This window comes from Ochotona princeps, chromosome 5, assembly GCF_030435755.1.
Source record: "Ochotona princeps isolate mOchPri1 chromosome 5, mOchPri1.hap1, whole genome shotgun sequence".
NCBI lineage: Eukaryota > Metazoa > Chordata > Mammalia > Lagomorpha > Ochotonidae > Ochotona > Ochotona princeps.
The window spans coordinates 103,275,910-103,300,323 of NC_080836.1; the positions used below are offsets into that span (position 1 = coordinate 103,275,910).

Genomic DNA, 24,414 nt, shown 5'->3' on the forward strand with positions numbered 1-24,414 from the left:
TGATGGTCCCAGCTGGGCTGGGAAAACAGCAGCTGCCAATGTCTGTGCCAGCTAAGGACCAGCAGCAACTGGGGCTTGGGAGGGGGATGAGAGTGAGCCCGGGGAGGATCACCCAGATTACCCACATCTGCGCGGACTCCGCCTCTCCCACCACGCGTCCCTCAACACGCAGGTTAGCACACAGACCTCCAGCTGCTCCCTTCTGCTGCTGCCAGCCTGAAGCGATCCTCTTTCCCAGCAGGCGACCTTGAGACCCCTCAGCAACAGGTGCGCGAGACCCCAGGTCCCCACCACTTCAGGACCCCGCTGGGCTCGACCCGGAAGCCTCTCCATGGATTCCCTGCGTGTTCCAGTCGCACAGCCCCTGCCAGTGACGCTGGCAAAGACGGACAAGCTCGGACCCCAAAGGTAACCTCAGCCAGGAAGGCGGCCCTCGGGGGAGTTCCGCAGTCATGCCCACACCCCAGCGACAGGTGTCTCCCAGGCTCCGGGCCCGCCGTGACGACATATCTCCAGCGGCCCGCCCCCATGACGACACCCGCCCCTCCCCCTGACGACACACCTCCCGCGCCCCCGCCCCACCCCATGACGACACACCTCCCGCGGTCCCGCCCACACTCCGGCGACAGGTGCCGCCCCGGCCCGCACCTCCTGCAGTTTGATCTCCTCTGGCTGCAGCATCTCCAGCACGCCGCTACTCCGGATCTCGGGCAGGTCCTGCCACAGGTTGAACCGTGAGTGGGGGTTACTGAGCAGGCAGATCTGGGGCAGGGTCCTCCTCTCGGGCGGGCTGGCGGGCTCCTCGTCCTCCTCTTCCTCCTCCTCTTCCTCCTCGGGGGTGCCCTCACTGGCCGGGGAGCCGTCAGCATTGCCTTGTATCTCTGCATCCTGCTGCCTCCGGGTTTCGATTTCCTGCAGGGTCGACTTGTCCCGGTATTCCTGATACAGGAGCCCTGGCAGAGACAGAAGACAGAGATTTCAGAGGCGCCCTCATCCACAGTCACCAGGCCGGGGCGTGCTGGTCGGGCACAATTTTACATAGACACACACACACCTGCACCCCGCACCCGCTGCAGCTGAGGCAAACTCCCGGGAGGGCTCAGCATGCCCAACTTTCCCCAGCGGAAGAGAAACCCGCAGGTGAGGCGGCAGGGACCTTGATGCAGTCACGGCCAGAGTACAGAGTGCCTGCCAATGTCCCTTCAGGCCACTTGCCAGAACCTTAGATGCCTCAATATTAAAACCCCAGTTGGCTCATTCGTGCAACAGGAGTCGCTGCCAATCTTCCTGTGCAAGGAAAGTCAGCATCCCACCATCCCAGCGGTGGGTGCTGGGGTTTGCAGAATGGTTTGGATGTCTGCCTCCCCCTCCACCCCCGCCTGCGACCCAGGAGGGGGAAGCTTGACCAGGAGAATTTCAGTTAACAGATTAAGGCTGAGACTTGCTTCAACCACGATGAGGCCTGGGGCAGTGATGTAGTGGGATTCTATCACCAGGGGTGTGCTTATTGTTGTGGCATAGCACGCTAAGCCACCACCTGGAGTATGAGCATCCCATACGGTCAGTGGGTTAAGTCCTGGCTGATCCCGCTTCCTGCTAATGTTCCTGGGGACGCAGCAAAAGAAGTGCTAAGTGCTAAGTCCTTGCACCACAAGAGGGACCTTCAGCCTGGCCCAACCCCAGCCTTTACAGCTCTCTCTGTACCCTCTTACTACTACCCTGTAACTCTTCCTTTCAAATAAATGTAGCGCCTTTTATTATCATAAGAGAATATGTATGTGATAACTTCACAGTTTTGGGCCCTTTGTGTAATATTTTTAATGAGACCAAATTATTTTTCTATTTCTCTATTATTATTATCATCACTTTATGATACAGTTCCATAGACTCTGGGATTTCCCTTATCCCCTCCCCAATTCCCTCCCCCCCACTGAGTTCCCCTATATCATTACTATAGTACAGTTCTTCACAAATAGTCACATGTTCATCATTGCGGGCATGGACAGTGGCAGAGAGTCCAGCATCCTATTGTCAACATATACTTTACAGTTTCATTGGGAGCCCATCTTTGATCTGGAAGTACAGATGCATACTGCATTGTATCCTCACATCTGGATGTGACAGACTCCATTACCGAGTTACTCTACATCCTCTTAAATGAAAAGCCACAATACAAAGTCAACAACAGGAAGAAAAATAGAAATTTACAACACCATGAAGTTAAATAACATGCTACTGAATGCCTAATGTGTCGCTGAAGAAATGAAAAAAGAAAATCAAGAACCTTCTTGAAGAAAATGATGCTATTGTATTATATATGAGTCACTAAAGAATTTAATCAGAAGGAAGTGTTTTGAAGAGATGAAACTAACCATAACCAAAAAATCAAAACCCATGAGATACAGTTTCACTTATCTTTATTGGTGAGATATGTCTTCTGTAGAAAACCAAACAAATGGGCTTTGTTTTTTTAATCCAGTCTACTAATCTATGATGTTTTATTGAGCTTAAGCCACCTATATTCAGGATTAACATGAATGGGTGGTAATTTGGTCCTGTCATTTATGCAATGGGTTGTTCATTGATTTAGTCTTCTGTTATTTTACTGGGATGTTCTTCACATTTGCCTTTGGTTTTTTTTTTCCAACAAAATAGGGTACTTTATTTGATAAACAATCTGATTCTATTTCAAATACAAGTATTTTAATTATTAGGAACAATTGTTAATATTAATAAAATGTTCTAAAATATATTTTTAATGACAGAGCTATATTCAAACTTTTCCACCAGAATATAACAGGCAATCACTTTTTTCATTGACTTTATTAGGAAGTCTCGGCCCCTGCTTCATTCCTCAAGTACTGGTAATGGCAGGACTCGGCCAGCTGGACGCCAGGGAGTGTAGTGTTAATGTGGGTCTTCTCTGTGTATGGAAGGGACTCAACTAAATGAACCATCCCTCACTGCCTTCCAAGAAGCTGGAATAGAGAAGAGAGAATTTGAACATTCGCAACCCTATGGGACAGAGATGTCCAGATTGGCATTTTTTTAAAGATTTATTTATTTTTAATCGGAAAGGCGGATATACAGAGAGGAGAGACAGAGCGGAAGAGATTCTGTCCTATGGTTCACTCGGATGGAGCTGAGCCCATCCGAAGCCAGGAGCCTCCTCTGGGTCTCCCACACGGACGCAGGGTCCCAAGGCTTTGGGTCATCCTCAACTGCTTTCCCAGGCCAGAAGCAGGTAGCTGGGCAGGATGCGGGGCCACCAGGATTGGAACCAGCTCCTACATGGGAACTCGGGTATTCAAGGCAAGGACCTTAACTGCTATGCTATCGTGTCAGGCCCCAGATTGGCATTATAACCACTAGGCAAAATTACAACACAATTATAGCTGTTAATATCAAAAGTAGTTTGGTATTACTTTTGCTTTTTAAAAAGTAAAAAATACAACTATTAATCTAAAATAATTTCAAATCACAGACAATTTTATTACATTTTCTTAATCATTTATTAACTGTCTTACATGTTTATGTTATGGACCTGGCTCAGTAGCCTAGTGGCTAAAAGTCCTTGCTTTGCATTCACCAGGATTCCATACGGGCACTGATTCCTTTCCCAGCTGCTCCACCTCCCATCCAGCTCTCTGCTTGTGGCCTAAGAAAGCTAAAGCAGACAGCCTAAAGGTGTGGGACCCTGCACCAACGCGCGAGACCCAGAGGAGGCTCCTGGTTCCTGGTTTCAGTTCAGCTCACCTCCAGCCATTGTGGCCACTTGGGTAGCGAACCAATGGATAGAAGATCTTCCTCTCTGTCTCTCCTTCTCTATGTAATTCTGACTTTCCAACAAAAAAATACATAAATCTTGCCTTTGGTTTTCTTGGGTGCTATTCCTCTTCTCTGTCAAGAGAACATCTTGAAGTATCATTTGTAGGGCAGGTTTGGAAGAGGCAAATTCTTTTAACTTTTCTTTACTGTGGAAGAATTCTATTTCATTTTCAAAGACAAAGAAAAGCTTTTCTGGGTACATTATCCTGGCTGATAATTTTTTGCTTTTAGAATCTGGACTATGTCGCTCCATTCTCTTCTGTCTGTAGAGTTTCCTGGGAGAGGTCTGTGAATTTGATTGGCATTCCTTTATATGTCAATTTATTTCTTTTACGTGCACATTTAAGGATCTTTTCCTTATGTTCAATTGAACAGAGCTTGATGATCATGTGTCGTGGTGAAGGTCGCTTTTGGCCAACCCTGTTGGGAATTCTGTGTCCCTCCTGGATGTTGTTTGCCAATTCTTTCTTTAGATTAGGGAAATTTTCCAATATTACTTCATTGAATACACCCTTAATCCCAGCTTCTCTTTCTGTACCTTCTGGGACTCCCATAATTCTTACATTTGGGATTTCAATCGTATCTTTCAATTCTTGAATGCTTTTTTTTTTTTCCAGCTTGACCCAGCTCTGCTTCCAGCTTTTTGTTTGTTTCCGCTGGTGATAGGAAATATCTTCCAATTCTGAGATTCTTTCTTCTGCCTCCTTCATTTTATTTTGGAAACTCTCCACTGTACTTTTAATTTGTTCCACTGTATTCCTCATTTCTAATGTGTAAGCTTTCTTTTGATTCATTTCCTGTGTGACATATTCCTCAAATTCCTTGAACTTCTGTATTAAGTGCTTCTCATTGTTGATAAGAAGCTTTATAACAAGCGTTTAGAATTCTGTATCTCCCATTTTCTCGATGTCTTTCTCAGTGAACTCTGAAGTTGGCATAGGGTTTTGTTCCTTTGCAGGGGAGTCTTCAGTACTATTCATTTTGCCTGTGTCTCTTCTTTTGCTCTTGGTCACTGTACTTCTGGTTAGCAGGATCTTCTCCTTGGGGCAGGTTTCTAAGCTGTGTCTACAGTTCAATTTTACTTACTGCAGTTGGTACATGGCTCTTTGTAGTCACTATGCCACTCCCTCCAGCAAGTTCCAGGTCTGGGTTCCTATGTTAGATTTCCACCATGGTCTCCGTAGCCCCAGCTCCAGGCTCACCACTCTCCACCTCCTGTGACACTGCTGAGGCTGCACCGTTGTCTATACAACCTTTCTCCCACTTCCGGTTGGAGCAGGTCCCAGGATTACGGAGACACCAGGGGTCCAATTTAGCTAGGTTGTTGGTTTTTTTTGTTTGTTTTTTTTTTAGAAGTAGTCTTTTTTTTTTTTTTTAAGATTTATTTTATTTTTATTACAAAGTCAGATATACTGAAAGGAGGAGAGACAGAGAGGAAGTGGAGCTCCCGGGATCAGAACCAGCGGCCATATGGGATCAAGGCAAGGACCTTAGCCACCAGGCCACGCTGCCAAGCCCGCTAGCTTGTTGTTGGTGGCGATCTTGCAGGAACCTGTTGGCCGTTAGATCTGAGGGTCACATGGACCTATTTTACCCGTACAGTGCCGTAGTTGGTATTATTTTCCCTGTGGGACAGTGCAATGCACTGGGCTCAGTGAGCTCGCTCCCATCTCAGCACATGCACAGCTCACTGTTGTCCCTGCAGTCTTACAGTTTTCCACACTGTACAAAATGGCGCCTGATATGCCACTACTAGAGTTCTTGACCTGCTGGCCATCAGGTCTGAGGGCTTCTCCTACCTATCTTGGGTGGAACCCTTAGGATGCCACGTTGTTGCACTGAGCTGAGCCCATTGAGTTCACTCCCAGCTCAGTGCATGCGCAGTCCTGTCCCATAGCCTTTGCCTCCCTATACAAAATTGTGCCCTACTCAGCTCTAGGGGGTGGAAGGGTTGTGAAATCCACCCTGTTCCTGCACTGGCCTTGTGGGACCTGCTGCTTTTTCTCTGCTCCTGGTCAAATCAAACAGACCAGCAGGACGAGCAGTTCTTTGTCTGGGTTCACCTCCTGAGCTCCTGGTGAACCTTCTTTCCCACCTGGTTGCTGGTGGAGTTCAGATTGCTACTTGCTGAATGCTGCTTGGGTATTAGTCACTGCATCACCACACCGCTGTGTCTGCTGCTTTCCTGTGTCTGTCAGTCTCCAGGTGCCCTCTGCTACTGTTCTGGCCTCTCCTTTTTACTGGAACGTGCCTTCTCTGCTTCACACTGGCCAATGTTTCTCTGTCTGTTTAAACCTGTCTTACCCTATTCTGCCATCTTGATTCTTTCTTCAAATAAATCATAAAAAAAATATTGTGCATAACCTGGCCTGGTAGCCTAATGGCTAAAGTCCTTGCCTTGCTTGTGCCAGGATCCCATATGGGCACTGGTTCTAATCCTGGCTGCACCACTTCCCATCCAGCTCCCTGCTTGTGGTTTGGGAAGGCAGTCGAGGAGAGCCCAAAGCCTTGGGACCCTGCACCCATGAGGGAGACTGGAAGAAGCTCCTGGCTTTGGATCAGCTCAGCTCTGGCCGTTGTGGTCACTTAGGGAAGCAGCAGATGGAAGATCTTTCTGTCTTTCCTTCTCTATGTAAATCTGACCTTCCAATAAAAATAAATAAATCTTAAAAAATAAATTGTGCAGGGCCTGGCACGGTGGTCTAGTGGCTAAAGTCCTTGCCCTGTCTCGCACGGGCCAGGATCCCGTATGATTGCTGGTTCTAATTGTAGCAGGCCCCTGTTTCCCATCCAGCTCCCTGCTTGTGGCCTGTGAGAGCAGTGGAGGATGGCCCAAAGCTTTGGGACCCTGTACCCACGTGGGAGACCTGGAAGAGGTTCCTGGTTCCCGGCTTCGAATCGGCGCAGCACCGGCCGTTGCGGCTCACTTGGGGAGTGAATCATCGGACAGAAGATCTTACTCTTTGTCTCTCCTCCTCTCTCTGTATATCTGACTTTGAAATAAAAATAAATAAATCTTAAAAAAAATATTTTGCACAAAAAGGAAAAAAGGGAATGTGGAAACAATGGTCTTACCCACTTTCCTGTAGCCCTTGACCCTTTGTGCCCTAATCAACTATGTAAGATCATCAAAATAGAATATAGGTATACAAAATATGTTGCGTAACAACAAAAGTAGCTTTCGAGCTGCTGGGCTAGGCCCTGATTGCATCATGGCAGTGTCCCACAAGGACACAGCAGTGGACAAGGCCTTCCCGGCTCCCCGCTGCCTATGCACAAGGTGTGTTCTGCGCACGCATTGCCCCAAGAACTTGGGTTTCTCTCTGCTGCTTTCTCAGGCATATTAGCAGGGAACTGGATGGAAAATGGAGCAGCCAGGACTCAAGCTAGCATTGATACTGACGTCAGCACTGCAGGTAGAGGATTAGCTGGCCGTGCCATGAGCTGGCCTCTGAACACCTTTTGAAAATGCACCTTCCAGGGCCAGAAGTGTGATGTAACAGGCTCAACTGCCATTGCAGGGGGCTGGCATCACAGATGAGCGCTAGTTTGAATCCTGGCTGCTCCAGGTCCTCAGGCCCCTGCACCTGCGTGTGAGACCCAGAGGAAGCTCCTGGCTCCTGGCTTCAGCCTGGTCCAGACCTGGCTGGTGCAGCTAGCTGCTGGAGCGAACCAGGGAGGGAAGAGTCTCTCTCTCTGACTGTCCCTTTCAGACAAAATCTTTTCTTCTTCTTCTTCTTCTTCTTTTTTCAAATGCAGTCTCCAGACTTCACAAAAGTATCTCATCTCATGGATTGTTGATGGCTGCTGGGCCAGACTGATCCCACGATATCTGCCTTGCGGCTCACTGGGGTGGAGACCGCGACCTGGAGGTCACAGGGCAGCGGCCGCCACTGGCCGCCTCTCCGGGGCCTGCAATCCGCAGGTGGGCTTCTGGCACGCTGTGCTCCAGGACGCGGCGGCAGGAGAACTGACCAAAGCCTGCTGTCACAGTTCCTCCCCGTGTCATGGGCATGCGGAGCGTCCTGCAGTGTGTTCCCCTGCCTCTATTCCTTCGCCGGTGGGATTCCTGCCCTTACAAAGCAAAAGGGGGGGCACCTCTTCCCTGCCATCCCAGAGAGGATGTGTAGGAGGCTCTGCCATCTTCCAAGCAGACCCAGCAGTCTCTGCGAGACTGGGATTTCCCAGACTCCAGAACCATAATCCAACAGCCTGCTGTCTCCAGGTTACCTGATGAGGGGGTTTGGTTGTAGCAGCACCAGGAACAGAGGAAGATGCTGGCCAAGGAAAGCCAAAAGGGCACCCATGGTTTCTCCACATAGGCTGTGACGTCCGGACCTGCAGCAGCCTGGCTTGCACCATGAGGCATGCATGGAGGTGGACAGGGAGCCGGGTGATGGTCTGGCTGGGATGGACTGGCTCTGGATGTGTGCCCTGAACTAGGACACGCCCACTGCTTTGCATCACTCTTCACCAGGTATTTTTACTTGTAGCTTTCAATACAAATTTATTTTAAAAAATCTTATACTTTTTTTCCTCCAAAGGTGTTTAGAGCCTGATTGTGAACACCCATTTCCTGGGGCAAGCTGTGGGGCCACTCTCACACCCACTTTCACTTGCCCCGAATTGCGATTGCTAGTCAAGGAGGACAGCGCCACCTGCAGGATTCTGTGTCCTCGGAGGCCATACTTACCATGACCTTCCATCAGCCAGCTCTCGCCTATGAAAGTGTCCAGTTCCATCCTTCCTCAGTTAGAATGCTCATGGCCAGGCTGGAATCCTCACCCCTTCCAGCCTCTCTAACGCCTCTGCCCCCGCCCACTTGCTGGTCCTTTCTTTCCCAGAATACATTTTGGTTGACACCTTCTCAAGGGTGGAAGGTTTGTTTGTATTGAGCACCCTCTTCAAGACAAACCCCAGGTGCCAGAGCCCGCACAGCACGCACAGATGTCACAGGCACGTGTGCCTAGGTAGCTGCCCTCAGGGTCTCCTGGGACCTCAGCTGGCCTCTGTGACCCCCCAGGCACTGCATCATGCACAGGCCAAACCCACTGCTGCCTGGCTCTGGTGGGAGCTACTGCCTGTGGCAACAGTGTGGTCCTCAGAACACCTGCGAGAGCCCCTGAGCTCCACGCCATTCCCATGGGAACCTGCCGTCCTCTCTTAACACCTGGCAGCAGCAGTCAGCTCCGCACCCCACCCACAGCTGAGACAGAGGCTCTGAGCAGAGACCTCCTCCCGGATATCACCCCACACACCCACCTCCCCAGGGACCAGAGGCTCCTGGCAGGGGCCCTGGGGGAGACACTCAGAATGCATGCGACATCTAGCAGTCGAGAAACGCAAGGCCTCCAGGGCCTCACACCCTGCTTCCAGCTCACACTGCCAAGGTACCTGCACACCTCAGACTGCACATAGTAGCCTCTGGGGGGGTCTCTCCCCCAGCACCATGGCCTCTGACCCTCTTTCTGCTCTTACTCCAAGAAGAACCCTTGCAAGAGGGCGGAAGGCAGCATTTCCTGGGTCTGTGATGGCAGAGGCGGGAAGGGGCGGTTATTCGCAGGAGTCTGCCTCTCATCCGGGGCACAGGTGCCCTGGGCCAGCCTGGCATGCAGGGGCCTGCCAGTGCCATGCTCTGCGGCCCAGCTCTTCCGCAGGTTGGGTGTGTGCACTGGGACTGGGGTGGGGGATAGCAGGTGCAGCCTGCAGAGTGGGCCAGCCGGGCCCTGGGACGGGGGCAGCTGCACTTCCACTCTGGGGCCACTCTGAATTGATGTGTCCCAGGACCAGGGACCAGAGGGTGGCAATTACAGCCTGAATAAGAAACTTTCCAAATTGGGAGAGTTTATTTAAGGCGGGACCGCTCCCATAGTGTCTGAGGGCAGGGAGGTGTTCCAAGCAGGCAGGCTCACTCCAGGGCCCACTCTTAGGGCAATGCAACCCATGGGTTCCCAGCTTGCCTGGCCTGACAGCAGCCCCAGCCTTATGTCATTAGCAGTTTCTTTTTCTTGTCTTTGTTCCAACTGCAGGTGCTGGTGATCTGGCACCGGAGCAGCTTCTGTGCCCCCCAGGGGCTGGACACACATAGGGACTTCCCTGCCTTCAGACACCTACAGCCCTGTCGCATCCAAACCTCACCTTGTGCAAAGTCAGCCCCGCTGCCTCGGCCTCCCACAGTCCCCTGGCACACGCTTGCCTTTTCCATAGCTCCAATGCTGTGCACCCTCCCAGGCCTCCCCTGGTCCCTGTCGGCTGGGGCCGCCCAGTCCTGGCTCCCTCTGAGATTAGCAGCGCTGCCCCCAACACCCTCTTTCCTCCTCCCCGGGAAAGTGCTGGGCTTGGGCGGACCTTCCCGGAGACTGGAGACCGCGGGGACAGAAAGCTACCTGCGGAGTAAGTCCAGCCGCGGCGCGCTCTGGTTATGCGGCCTTTTGGCCTAAGACGCCACTGAGACACAAATCCAGACGGGTCCCCCAGCCACCACAGGTGCACGCGCTCAGGGGCAACTCCGATGCGCCCTAACAGGAGGGAGACCCCAAGCCCGCCTGTAGCCAGGGTCTGCCCCGCCGGGCGACTACGCACCTATTTGCTCGATTAGGTTTCTCCAGGAATCGGCAGGGATGGGGTGGATCCTCTGCAGGGCCTCGGTGAGCGTGGTGGGGCTGTCGGCCAGGGCCGGGCACTCCTCGGGTGTGGTCCCATTGCCAGGCGTGGAGGACGACTCGCTGCGGGAGAGGGAGGAGGCAGGGGCCGGTTACTGCCAGGCAACCACACACAGCCCGGGCAGGCTGGCCGGCCAGCGGGCCCCAGTCCAGGACCGTCCAGGCGGCGTGGCCACAGCGACCGCCGCCCCTCCGAACCGGGCGGGCCCCACAAGACCCCGTTTGTCACCGCCCCGGGGCGCCACCGGGTGATTCATCCCCACCCAGCCCGCCCGGCCCTTCAGGTTTTTGGAGCTTCCTGGCAAGCGTCGGAAACTTGGCGCGCCCTGCCCATTACGCGGCACCGACCCGCCACCCCGACGAATGCTCCGGCCGGCCGAGAGAAGGCTGCCTCGCCGTTCCTCGCCACCACCCGGCTCCCAGCCCTTCTCGGGGCCCCAGGCTCGCGTCCCAGTGCCCCCGCAGCGGGCCGAGGGGGACGCCGAGGCGACACTCGTGCCTTGAGCGCGGGGTGACTCCGGGCAGGGACGGGGCGCTAGGGGTCTGCGCCAGGACGCGATCCTCGCCGGCTGTCTGGTGGTGGTGGCGGTGGCGGAGGGGACCGGAACCGAGGAGCGATTGGAGTGGGAATGGGGCGCAGAGGCGGCGGGGGCTGCGGATAAGTCGAGCGGATGGGTGCCTGCCGCCCGGGGCGCAAGGCGGACGGGCAGCAAAGCGGGGCTGCACGCAAGGGCAGGCAGGGCCGCCCGCGTTCCCTCACCTGCCGGGCAGGTGTCCCGCAGCCGAGTCGCGCGTGTCGCTTTCCGAGGTGGAGCTGTCGTGGTCCACAGCGCAGGCAGCGCTGAAGGCGGCCGCCAGCAGCTCCATGGGGGCCGCGCGGGGGGCCGGGGCCCAAGCCGGGGGCGACGCGAGAGCTCCGGAGCGGGGGTCGCAGCGCGCGCCGCTGGAGCTGGAGCCGCCGCCGCCGCCGTCGCCGCCGCTGTCGACCGCTCCCGCGGGCGCGCGCGCGCCTGGAGGCTCCCGGGGTTGTCACGGCAACGGGGGAGGCGGGAGGGGCGCGCGCGGCGGGGGCGAGGCCGGGCGACAGCGCGGCGGGGGTGCCAGCGCTGGGCGCGACCCGAGTCCCGCGGGAGCAGCCCGCCGCCGGGCACTTGGCGCTCGCCCGCATCGCTTCCCCCGCGCTGATCGCGCCCTGCCCGGGAGCCGGGGACGGCGGGAGGGAGCCCGCAGGCTGCGCCTCCGCCTGCCCACCCCCTGCTTGCCGTGGGCCGGGCTGCCCCCGCTCTCGGGGCGTTCTAGGAAGCGTCAGACGAGGCGACCTTCTGTCCCCAAGACCGCGTGAACCTCTTGCCTTGCCCATGCCGGGCATCCTCTGCTGCATCCAGCAAGGAGAGGGTTCCGCGACCCCGTCTCTGCTGCCCCGAGCCCTGGGTTACCCGCTGCAGATGCCTTCGTGAGTCCGGGCAGAGCCTGGGGTTCCCGGGGGTCACTGTCCCCCACTGCCAGCTCCCGACCCTTACAGAGGAGAAGATAAGCCCAACCCGGAGACCTCTCCCTGGCAGGTCTGGACGCAGCCTCAACTGGTCGCCCTCTGCGACCCCTACACCCTGGCGCGGCCGAGTACGCGGCTGTGTGTGGGCCCTCCAGGGGAGACAGCGTACCGGAGCAGCCACCGGCTCTCCTGCAGGGTCAGTCGCCCAGGGCTCCGTGACGGTGCCGCTCCGCGTGGACTGGCCCGGGATACGCGGCGGAGACGGCGCATTGGGCGCGTGTTCCTCGCGGGGTGTTGAAGTTCCCGCGCTCTGCGCTGTGCTGGATGCTTTCAGTAGCAAAGGTTCTGCCTTTGCCCTGGCAGTCCGAAACGCAACACCAGGAAGGAGTTGCTGCTTGCCTCCTCGGCTGGAGGACCGCAGGAATCTCCGCGGACCCCTCGCCCTCCTCCCTGCTCCGCTGTCTCACACTGCGTCAATGAATGCATAGTGTGCCAGTGTACACAGTGTGTCCATCACTGCACACAGCATATCCATCTCGTACACTGCGTGTCCCTGTCCAGCCAGGTAGCACTCGGAAGCTGGCCCTCACCCCACACACGCGTGACTAGTGGATCCATGAATCCTCCGCTTCCCATCCCCAGGTCCACACAGCCATCTGCCCGTTCCTAGGTCTCTCCTCTCCCTAGGCCACCACCTCTCCTTGAGCCAGGAGTCCGATTCTGCCATCTCCTGTGGAGGCACTGCACCTGAGCATTCATCAGCAGGCTGCTGAAAGCCCCCGTACACTCGCTCATGTCTGGCCTGTGGTGTGGTGGCCCAGCACCACCCAGCTCTTCCAATCCATCTCCAGGTGCTGGCCTTGGCTAAGTGCTGCCCTCTGCTCCTCACGGTCCAGTCCTTGCCCCCCCCCTTCCGACTAGATCTTTTCTCCTTGTGTGTCACAGTCCCTGGCCAGCTGCTGTGGGCGACCCGAGGGCAGGCACCCTGTGGATTGCCTGTTTCCCAAGTCTGGGGGGGCATGTTGTGTGCCATGTTGATGGGCTATGCTGGTTGGCACTGTAACAGCCGATGGAAGCCGTCGCTTTCACACTCTGCTGCACCAGAGACAGTGCAGGGATTTGTGTGTCTGAAAACTCAAGGGGTTTAAAGGGAGACCGTAGACAGGAAGACGGTGTAGCACGGCTTTGCGTGGGACAGCTGGACCGCAGCCTCCTAGCCATGCAGGCAGGTGGGAGAGCCCCGAGTAACTCCAGCTTAGTCCCCCAAGTGCTATTTCCTGTCATCTTCTGTGCTTACCAAGCAAACTATCATTAAAATCCCTGCTTGACTAACACCGAGGCTGGAACCATTTGCAAAGCCAAGTATTGAGAAAGTTTTCCATTATTTATACCTGACCGACACACAGTAGGTATACCTCAGTGTCTAAGAACTGAATGACACGATTTTTTAAAATAATAATTTTAGGCATTTTGTCCAAATGTTACTTATTCTATCCTTTGGGTAATAGCAACGAACGTTGTGATGGCTCCAGTCCTCAGGTTGCTGCTGGCCACGCAGGAGCCATGGAGCCATGTCTCGCCTCCTGGCTGCCACCTGGCTCAGCTTCAGTGCTGCAGCCATGTGGAGAGTGACCCAGAGGTTGAGAGCTCTTCTCTCCCCCTCTCTCTGCTTTTTCAAATATAGAAACCATGACATTTTTAGCAAAAAGTTAATTAGGGGAAGCCAGTGGATTCACACTTATGCAGTCATCTTGGCCTCCCGGTGTCTCATTTATGTTTAGATTATTTTTCTTGATCCTGAGAGGGAGGGTTTCTGGAAGTGGAGAGATGTGCTGGTCCAACACACTTATTTCACCGGAGGAGGAGGAGAACACCGTTGCTGGCCACGGGCACACGAAACATCAGTGGCCCTGGCTGGTGGTTAAGCCCAGACGACATTGTGTGTTGTCAGGGACCACACATCTCCACTCACTAACTCCATAATAGGCACTTGACAGCTGGTAATGAAGGGTATCTGAGCTTCATGGACCTGGCAACTGACACCTGTCATTCTCCAGAAACTGAGTGCAGATTTGAACCCAGGCAGAGGATCATCTCCTCTCAGTGACCAGGAAAGGGTCCCCCGAGTGGAGGGGAAAAGTCTGGCCAAGGACAAGATGTGAGCACGGAGTCCTCCTGTGGTGGACGCACCCAGAAGCCCCGCCCTGGAAGCTGCCCTGCTGTGTGGTTTGGGCGGCCATTGGCTGGTGCAACCCATATATTTTTTTCCCCTTCCTTCTCACCCAGAGAAAAAATTTGCCAATGTGAGATTGTCACATTTGTCAGAAGCAAGATAAAAATCAACCAGCCTAGGGCTATGGAATAAAGAATTAGTCTTGGGGCTGGTGTTTGTGGCACAGTGGGTTAATTTGCCCTCAACTTGGCACTGGCATCCCAGGTGAGTGTTGGTTTGTGTTCCGGCTGCTCCAGTTCTGATCCAGCTCCCTGCTCACGTTCCTGGGAAAGCAGCTGGTGGTGTACCAAGTACTTGGGACCCTGCACCCACGTCGGGGATCTGGAAGAGGCTCCTCCTAGCTTAGGACTGGATCAGCTGCAGCTGCTATGGCCATGTGGGGAGCAAAGCAACAGACAGAAGATCTCTGTCCCTGTAACAGTGTGTTTCAAATAAACACATTTTTTTTTCTTAAAACACATCAGCTGAAGAGATGCTGACGTTTGCTCTGAGCTGCTGGGAGACCATGGAGTTGGACGGTGATGTGGAGAAATGTGTCCTGGCCCACCTGGCGGTGCAGGCCACAGCCGACATGGTGGGACTTTGAGGGCCTGAAGAGCGAGGCAGCATCTCACTGACATAGTCCGTGCGCACAGCCACGTGTGGCTGCTGGAGACACACTTCCCACAACTCCACAGCGATCCCCCCGGAAGCACGGGATGGGGAATGGGTCTACCCCCTGCCCCCTGCGTCTCTGCTGTTGAATGACTTAGCATCTCTTTCCTCTCACTGTCATCAACCGTAGCCGGGAAGCTGCAGCTCTCCATGCATCCTGCAAGTCCTCCCAGCGAACCAGAGAAACAGAGGTCGGACTCAGGGACCCCTAAGTGAGGGGCTCTTGTGGGCTGCCTGTCACAGGCTCTGGAGGCTGGAGACCTCTTTCCACTAACAGATTATGTTTTCCTGGTGCAGTGTCCCAAATCTTTGGACCGTCCTCCACTGCTTTCCCAGGCCACAAGCAGGGAGCTGGATGAGAAGTGGAGCAGCTATGACACAAAGCAGCACCCATATTATGGGATACTGACACTTAAAGGGGGATGATTAGCCAGTTGAGAACTGCGCCCCCCCTTTTAAAAATATTTATTCATTTTTATTGGAAAGGCAGGGATACAGAGAGGAGGAGAGACACAGGAAGATCTTCCTTCCAACGATTCACTCCCCAAGTGACCGCAACAGTCAGAGCTGCGCCGATCTGAAGCCAGGATCCAGAAACTTTCTCCAGGTCTCCCTCATGGGTGCAGGGTCCCAAGGCTTTGGGCTGTGCTCTACTGCTTTCCCAGGCCACAAGCAGGGAGCTGGATGGGAAGTGGAGCAGCTGGGATTAAAACCAGTGCCCATCTGTAGGATCCTGGCACATTCAAGGCGAGGACTTTAGCTGCTAGGCCACGCGCCAGGCCATCCTCCCCACCCCCCGCATCCCCTTTTTAAAGTAATGCAGTTTCCAAGAACTTTACCCGGTGCCTGGCACAGAGGGCACAGAATTTATGTGGTCATGTCCTTGGTTCAAGTCTTTCTTGGGCCACAATCATCGAGTGTGGTATGCGTCTGTGCGTTGTCAGTCCACCATGCTTCCTCGCCTGATCCCGTAGGATCGCTGTTTGCTGCTGGGATGAGGCTTTGTTGAGGCCTGAAAGCCACCGACACCAAATTCAGTGTTTTGAACAAGTGAGGTGTGTTTTGTTTCATTTCTTGCCCTTTTGTTTTTGCTTTTTTTCCCCCTTGACATGGTCGCCATAGCGGATGGCTGTGCTTTTGGGTTAAATAGGAAAAAGGCCGGAGCGATGAGCAGGTGCCCTCAGAGGCTCGTCTGGGTTAAGGAGATAGAGTGGCATTGGATGAGCTCCAGGGGCTGCTGGAAACAGGCCTATAATCCCAGCGCTGCCGAAGCCTATCATTGCCAAGCTGAATCTGTTTTCTGAATTAAAAATAGGTGGCCAAGAATGTCGCTTCACTTCCAGGCCCAAGAAGCAGCCCAGAGGGTGCTGCTTGGCTAAGGGATTATGGAATTTTCCAGGGATTTGGATGGCTCTTATGTCCTTAAAAGGCTGGGACAAGTGGCAGCTGCATCTTCAGTGATGAGCTCAGATAACTCAGTCACCTTCTTGGCACGTGTTCCCAGGGCAGGCTCTCCAAACTGCCTCAGGCGTTAGACACCAGAAAATGAGGAGAACCGGAAGTGTGGGTCTTTCTGGAATATTCCCAACATGGAGCCTGGGATCCGGAAAGTCCAAGGATTTTGGCTCTGGGTGATGATGTCAGCAGGTTGGACCATACCACCTTGAAGCTAGAGGGACCTGAGGTATCCCTGGTTTATTAGCTCTGTAATGTTCAAGCCATGTTGAAAATGAAATTGGCAGTAAACCAGATCAGGTTGTCTAGGGGTGTGTGTGTGTGTGTGTGTGTGTGTGTGTGTTTGTGTTTCTTAATTAGAACTCAAACTGTGAAGGAAGATGTTGTCTTCCTTTCTTTCATCAAGACCAATTGCTTTTAAATTAGCTGATAAACTGTATAGTCAGAGGTAATTGAGTCTTAAATTTGAGAGAGTGCTTTGTAAACTTTAACATACTACACACACACACACACGTAGAAAGTGGTATTCTATATTAGGGAGCCAGCATTGAGGGTTAACAAACGTCACCATTGGGATGTATTGTCTTAACCATTCATCAAATGTCACAAAACTGTTGAAACAAGGAAAAAATAAGTGTACATTCGTAAGCAAAACTGACTTGAAGGAATAACACGTCATCAAGAAAATTGATAATTTGGGACCAGTGCAGTGGTTCAATAGGCTAATCACATGCCTGCAAGTGTGGGCATCCCCTAAAGGCACTGGTTCGTGTCCCAGATGCTGCACTTCCCTTCCAGCCCCCTGCTTGTGGCCTGGGAAGGAGCAGAGGATACTGATAGGTTCTTGGGCCCTTGTACCCACGTGGACGATCCGGAAGAAGCTCCTGACTCTTAGCTTTGGTCAGCTCAGTTCCAGCCATTGCAGCCACTTGGGGAGTGAACCAGTGGACAGAAGACCTTTCTGTCATTCTCCCTGCCTTTCCACTACAAACAGCTGCAACAGCCAGAGCTGAGCTGACCTGAAGCCCGGAGCCTCTTCCCAATCTCCTGTGTGGGTGTAGGGGCTGAAGCAGCATGGCCGTCCTCAACTGCTTTCCCAGGCCATAAGCAGGGAGCTGGATGGGAAGTGGAGCTGCCGGGATTAGAACTGGCGCCCATATGGGATGCTGGTGCTTCAGGTGGGGAATTAGCCTGCCCTGACCCTACATATGGGCTTTTAAAAAGAATGGAAAAAACGATCAGCAAAGCTATTTGACAGTCCTGATAACTGGTTGGTTGGATCTGGAAGGAATTTTCCTCCTCTTACTCATATGTGCTTAAAATTTCTCCTATAATAAATGTGCCACTTATGTAATAGGAGGAAAAAGTTACTTTATGCAAGCAATGTCAGTTCTGTTGTGTGCATTCGCATAAGCCCTGGGGAGCCCATGCCCTTGGTGAGGGGGTGGGGCTGCTTCCCAGTCTCTAGGTTTACCTGGGGGGAACATCCTTCAACTTGTTACATAAATCCATCTCTTGGAAAAAAAAAAAACAAAACCAAAAACCTCCACTTTTCAAAGACTCACGAATTGCAGTTTTGTTGGCAATTGTTGCCTGGCATCACAGAAATTAAAGCCTTGTTTGGTGTTCTAATCTGTTGGTGGCTATAAAAATGGACTCTTTTTTCCCCCAGAAATCCTCCTTCTCCTTCCATAAATGTATGAGTCCTAACAAGAGTGTTCTGGCCTTTCCAGCCACAGTCCTGGAGGTAGGGGCCTTCAAGAGATTGCCAGGAGGGGCTGGTGTTGTTGGCACGGTGGTGCAAACCTTCACTGGAATGCCAGTTCCTGTGTCTGACTGCTCTGCTTCAGATCCAGCTCCCTGCTAATGTACCTGGGAAAGCAGCAGAAGATGGCCCATGTGGGAGACCCGATGAAGCGCCTGGTTATGGCCTGGCCTGGCACTGGGTGTCGTGTTCACTTTAGGGGAGTGAACTAGCAGGGAACCTGGCACAGGCCGGGCTGTCTCTGAGTGGGTCACTGCATGAAGGGTCTGTGGGCAACAGAAGGCAGAGTCCCTGGGATCTTCCTGGCGGCCCCTCAAAAGTCACTTCGCAAACAGAAACACCTCACAAAGCCGCTAGTCCACTGTACCTCCCTAGCAGGTGAACAGGTGAGCACAGCCAACCCAGGTACCTCAGCTTCTCCCACCCCAAACCCAGGGGCAGGCAGGGTATCTCTTTGCAGCAAAGAAGAGAAATTTCATTTTGGTTTTTACATGTCCTTTCTCGGCCAGCAGGATGTTCAGCTCAGCGACAATCCATGCTTTTAGCTGGAATTAGTGTTTGTTTTTAGAAAGGCCAGATGCTCACCTGTCTGGGTGTTTTCTGTGAGCATGAGGGATTGCACCTGGCGAGAGGCGATCTCTCCCAGTGGTTGTGAGTTAGAGAAGTAGAAAAAAGGAAAAGTCCTCTCGTCCACAACCGCCTTGAGGCACACTATATTCATCCCTCCCTCACACAGCATCCCTCCCTCACACCACATCTGGCCATCACACCATGTCCCTCCCTCACACTGCATCCTGCTGTCATGCCACGTCCATCCCTCACACAGCATCCCTCCTTCACACCACCACCCTCCCTCACACAGCATCCCTCCCTCACACCACATCCCTCCCTCACACAGCATCCCTCCCTCACACAGCATCCCTCCCTCACACAGCGTCCCTTCCTCACACCACATCCCTCCCTCACACCAAGTCCCTCCCTCACACCAAGTCCCTCCCTCACACCACATCCCTCCCTCATATAGCATCCCTCCCTCACACAGCATCCCTCCCTCACACAGCATCTTTTCCTCACACCATGTCCTGCCATCACACTACATCCCTCCCTTTCACAATGTCCTGCCATCACACTTGATCGTGTCCTGTCCTTATACCAAGGCCCTGGTTTTAGCACTGCACAGGCTGTGTGCCTCTACTAATCCTGTGGTTGTCTGCTTTGAAGTTCACTGGGATTGTTCAACAACAAATTGGGCAAGCAGGCACCGGTGTACCTCACTGGTGGAGGAAGAAAATCCTCCAATCCCTTAGGGAAGGGATTTGCGCAATGGTAAGAGGACTGCTCAAGCATTTACACGTTGACACTGCAGTTTCCCCTCTGAGAGGTAGCGGCATCCTGACACTATATAGCACCATCATGTGAAATACTCACAAAGGTGGTTCCTTGTGGCACCCTGCACACTTCTCTGTGTATGGGAAACAACTTCTATATTCATCCCGAGGGGACCGTTGGCTACACTGGACTGTGATCATGCAGTGCAAGGAATTAAAATATGTAGATTGTAGAAGAATTGCCAGGTCTCTTATTAGGCATGAATCAAAGGGCTGAAACCAGAAAACTCTAAAACAGGGGAGGGACCAAGGAACCTGTTGTCTGTAGGTACCCACCCCAAACCACCATCACCACAACACACACACACACACACACACACACACACACACACACACACAGATCTTCCCTCTCCTGGTTCGCTTCCCAAATGGTTGCAATGTCTAGGGCTGGGCCAGGTCAGACCAAGAGCCCAGGTCTCCCAGGTGGGTATCAGGGGCCCAAGCCCTGGGCCATCCTCTGCTGTATTCCTGGGTGCATTATCAGGGAGCTGCATGAGGACTGCAACAGCTGGGACTCCTACAAGCATCAGTGTCACAGTGGATGGCTTAATCCCCAGCATGACAAAGATGGCTCTTGACTGGAGTCTTACTAAGAGTAGGGGCAATCTGGGCACAGGGTCATAGAGACACAGAAAGGAAGGGGAAGACCCCGGCAGAGATGGGGGTGATGCAGCTACTGGGTGAGGAACCAGGGGCCACTGGCAGTCACTAGAACCCAGAAAGAGGGTGTAGAATGGTCTCCCCCACATCTCCCAGAGGGAGCTCAGTCAGGCCAGAGTCTTCCCTTGGAGCATTGCTCCCCAGTCCAGTGAGGGAACACAGTTCCACCCGTCCCAGCAGTTCCATATGGCGGCCCCAGAATCCCAGCAGGGGGGAGTTGTCATTGGTGTGGGACCATTGGCCTCCTCCGTACAAGTGGTCTCAGAGTGTTGGAGTAAAATGGAATTATGAATTTGTTTTGGTGCAGCTTTGGCATTATAGACAATTTTTTTATAAGCCCCATTTTTTCATGAGCTTTCTGAAGATGAATGACACTCCCTGTTAGATCAATCCATTGCAGTACAGTGATGCTAAAACCAGGTGTCCCATTTAGGAAAATGAGATTCAGAAGATGGCACTGTGGTATAGCAAGCTAATTTTCTGCCTGGGGTGCTGGCATCCCATACGAGTGTTGATTTGTGTCACAGGTGCTCCACTTGTGATGCAGTTCCCTACTGATGGCCTGGGAAAGCAGTAGAGACAGGTTCAAGGTCTCAGAACCCTGCACCCACATGGGAGACCCAGCAGAGGTTCCAGGCTCCTGGCTTTGGACCAGCTCGGCTCTGGCCATTGTGGCCATTTGGGGAGTGAACAGTGGATGCGAGATCTGCCTCTGTCTCTCCTTCTCTATAAAATCTGTCTTTCAAATAAAAATTAGTAAATGTTTTGGAAAAAAAGTGAGATGTGAATACGAAATTGGGAGGAGAAGGGAGGACAGCTTCCAGATAGATCCAAACACTCAGCTCAGCCAACGTAAGTGTTTCCAGTACAGCCCTGGGTACTCTTTCCCAACAAGCAGCATGACCAGTGTAAAGGCAGTACAGGAGGAAACCAGCAATTTGAACAGCACACGAGGGCTGCACAAACCCACCAGGGAGGCCACACTACACAGATACGCCTAGATTTAATAAAAGGGGGGGAGGAATCTCAAATTACTAAGACCAGTATCTCAGTTCTCTTACCTTAATTTGCAAAGTCCAACCTCCAAAGAGATGTTGAGGACAACTGGGGGAATCCAAATAGAGCCTGGGTCTGAGGTCTATTTTGGCATGATGGTTACTTGCTGCAGGTGTGACAGAGGGGCTGTGACTTCATAGAAGGATGTTCTTAGCCTTAAAATTTGTTCTCTTGGCATTTGAGGGTGGAGAAATACAATTTCTGCAATTTACCTTCATATTGTTCAGGGGATATGGAAGTGAGAGAGAGTGAGCAAAGAGACTCCAAATAATGCCAGGAGTTCATAATTTTCTGAATTTAGATTGAGATGTTGTGGGAGTTAATTGTACTATTTGTTGCATGCTTCCAATTTTTCTTTATAAAAAGTTGAGAGGAAAGGGAAAAGTGGTTAGAAAAGTAGAACATTTGATTTTTAAAAAAGAGATTTATTTATTCATTTGAAAGGCAGAGTTACAGAGAGACAGAGGCTGAGAGAAATCTTCCATTCACTGACTCACTCCTGAAGTGGCCCCAGTGGCTAGAGCTGGGCCAGCCCAAAGCCAGGAGCTGCTTGCGGGTCTCCCATGTGTATACAAGGACCCATGCATTTTGGCCATGGGCCACTATTCTCCCTAGGTGCTTTAGCAAGGAGCTGGAGTGGAAATGGAGCAGCCATGTTGGATGTTGGTACTGTAGGGAGGTGGCTTAAACCACTATGCTACAATGTAGGGCCCTGAACATTTGTTTTTTTTTAAAAAAAGATTCATTTATTTTTATTGGAAAGTCGTATTTACAGAGAGAAAGACAAAGAGAGAGAAAGATTTCTATCCCCTGGTTCACTCCCAAATTTGCTGCAATGGCTGGAGTTGAGTTTATTTGAAGCCAGGAGCCTGGAGCATCCTCCAGATCTCCCACGTGGGTACAGGATCCCAAGACTTTGGAATATTTTCCACTGCTTTCCCAGGTCACAAGCAGGGAGTTGGATGAGAAATGCAGCAGCCGGCACACGAACTGGCGCCCACATGGGATCCAGGGCATGCAAGGAAAGGATTTAGCCTCTATGCTACCATATTGGGCCCTCTGAATATTTGATTTAAAGGCATGTGTTAACAAGTAAGTCTCTGTGTAGCAGGGTGGGACTGGGGCGGTACTGGGCCAAGAAGGGAGATGCCTTTACTAGTCACTTTGTCATTCTCGGGACCATGGGTTCCAGGACCTGCGGAATGTGAGCTTTTGGAGGCAGAGCCCTTGATGCTGTCTATTCTCTGTAAGATCCACAGGACAAAGCCCAGATGGTAGCAGGTGCTCAGCCAGCATTCGCTGGCCAGCGTGGTGGAGTGGCGAGTTAGGCTGCTGCCTGCTACACCAGCATTCTCTATATCACAGCACAGGTTCAAAGCCACCCTGCTCCGCTTCCTATTCAGCTCCCTGTTAATGTGCCTGGGAAGGCAGCGGAAGATGGTCCGAGGGGTTGGCGTGATCAGAATGGAGTTGCAGGCTCCTGGCCAGGTGGGGAATGAGCCGGAGGAAGGACGATCTGGGCCTTTCTCTCTGAGCCTCTCTCTGTTTTTCTGCCTTTCAAATAAATCAAATAAATCCTAACGACAACTTCATCCTCTGTACAAGAGACAGAGCTGGGATCACTTCAGATAAGGTTTCCTGAGGGAATCTCCCCACTGAACCCCTGAACTCAGAGCTCCCACCTTGGGGAGAATTACAGAATCTGTGGTCTGATCGTGGAGTGCATGTGTCAGAACAGGACCTCCTCAAGTGACTTAGATGGAGTGGGGGATGGCAGCCCAGATGCACATGGAGGATACGGCAGCCCACTGGGGCCTGCAGAGGACATCTGGTACCATGGCAGAGGATGGAGGGTAGAATGAGTTGGTCAACTACCCCAGCCAAGCATTGACAACAGATATCTAGGTGAATGGAGACTCCAAGGTGGACTGTGTCAACCAGTGGACCTTGGAAAGATTTTCTCATGCAGTGAAACTGACAGCATTTCAGAACTATCAAAACCACTTGAGAAGAACCCTTGGAGCACGCTCCACACTGGGGATGCCAGGATGACACTGGGAGGCCGTTCCCCATCCCTGGCAGTGAGGTGGTTGGGAGCTGGGTTTGGTTTCTCCCGTTAACTTCCCCTTCCCCCGGATAAAGGAAGAAGAAAAAGATTTTTGGAAATGATGGTCTCACCCACTTTCCCCTAATCCTCAACCCTTCCCACCCTCATCAATATGTAAACAGCATCAAAAATAAAATTAAATGGGCAAAACCCACTGACTTGATGGGCTGTAGACAGCTTGATCCTTCTCCTTATCTGTACCCAGGAAGTGAGTGCTGAACCCCGGAAGTGCTTGCTGAACCCCAGAAGTGCTTGCTGAACCCTGCCAGTGTGTGCCTCTGTCTTCTCTCTCTGCTTCCCAGTACTCATGATGAGGTGTCTTTTCAAAAAGTTTCAGTTTGATAGATGAAAGATAATGTCTTATTTTATTGTACCTTTCTTTGTCTCTCTCAAGATTTTCTTATTTGTTTGAAAGGGTTACAGAGAGAGAGAGAGAGAGAGGAAGACACAGAGAGACAGAAAGATCTTCCAGCTGCTGATTCACTTCCCAGAAGTCAGTAAGAGCCAGGATGTGCTGGGGGTTTCTTCTGGGTCCTCGGGGGGCAGGGGCCCAGCACTTGCGCCATCTCCTGCTGCTTTCCCAGGGGTGCTGCTGTTGCAGGCAGCAGCTTTACTTGCTGTGCCACAATGCCCGCCCCTCGCTTTCTTTCTTTGCTAGTGAAGTTGAGTTTTTTTTTTTCTAATGATATTTTTCATATTTTTTTGTGGATAATCTTATGTCTTCTGTTGGTTTCAATTTTAGGATATTTAGGTTTTTCTGGTTAGTCCTGTGCTGCCTGTATGAGTAGAAAGAAAGGAGCATTTAACAGTTGGTGGAGAAATGGAGTTAACAGATAAAATGGTTTATTTTATGGAGCTGGTATTGTGATATAACAAGTGAAGCCGCTGCCGTCTGTGGCACCAACATCCCATAGGGGCTGCACCGACAAGAGAGGCTGTAAGAAGTTCCTGGCTCCTGGCTTTGCCCTGGCCCACCCTCAGCTGTTGTGGTCATGTGGGGAGTGAGCCGGCAGGTGGATAATCCCTTGCTCTCTGTAACTCTACCTTTCAAAAAAGATTGATTTCAGTGCAAAAATGTGATGTGCCACTTTTGTCTATTTCTATTTTTTTGAGG

General features: G+C 52.3%; 1 protein-coding gene across 2 annotated transcripts in view; it reads right to left on the reverse strand.

Moving 5' to 3' along the window:
* NGEF (neuronal guanine nucleotide exchange factor) overlaps positions 1 to 24,414 on the reverse strand; it is an 87,219-nt gene that overhangs the window by 20,997 nt on the left and 41,808 nt on the right. The window contains exons 1-3 of one of the 2 annotated variants that reach the window (XM_004576721.2): positions 11,251 to 11,466; positions 10,411 to 10,553; positions 649 to 953 (exon numbers count right to left, since the gene is read on the reverse strand). In XM_004576721.2, coding sequence (XP_004576778.1) covers positions 649 to 953; positions 10,411 to 10,553; positions 11,251 to 11,357 — 555 coding nt within the window. In that variant the 5' untranslated portion in view covers positions 11,358 to 11,466. Of the gene's footprint in view, positions 1 to 648; positions 954 to 10,410; positions 10,554 to 11,250; positions 11,467 to 24,414 lie in introns of those variants that run through there. The other variant, XM_058665115.1, reaches the window with a different exon arrangement.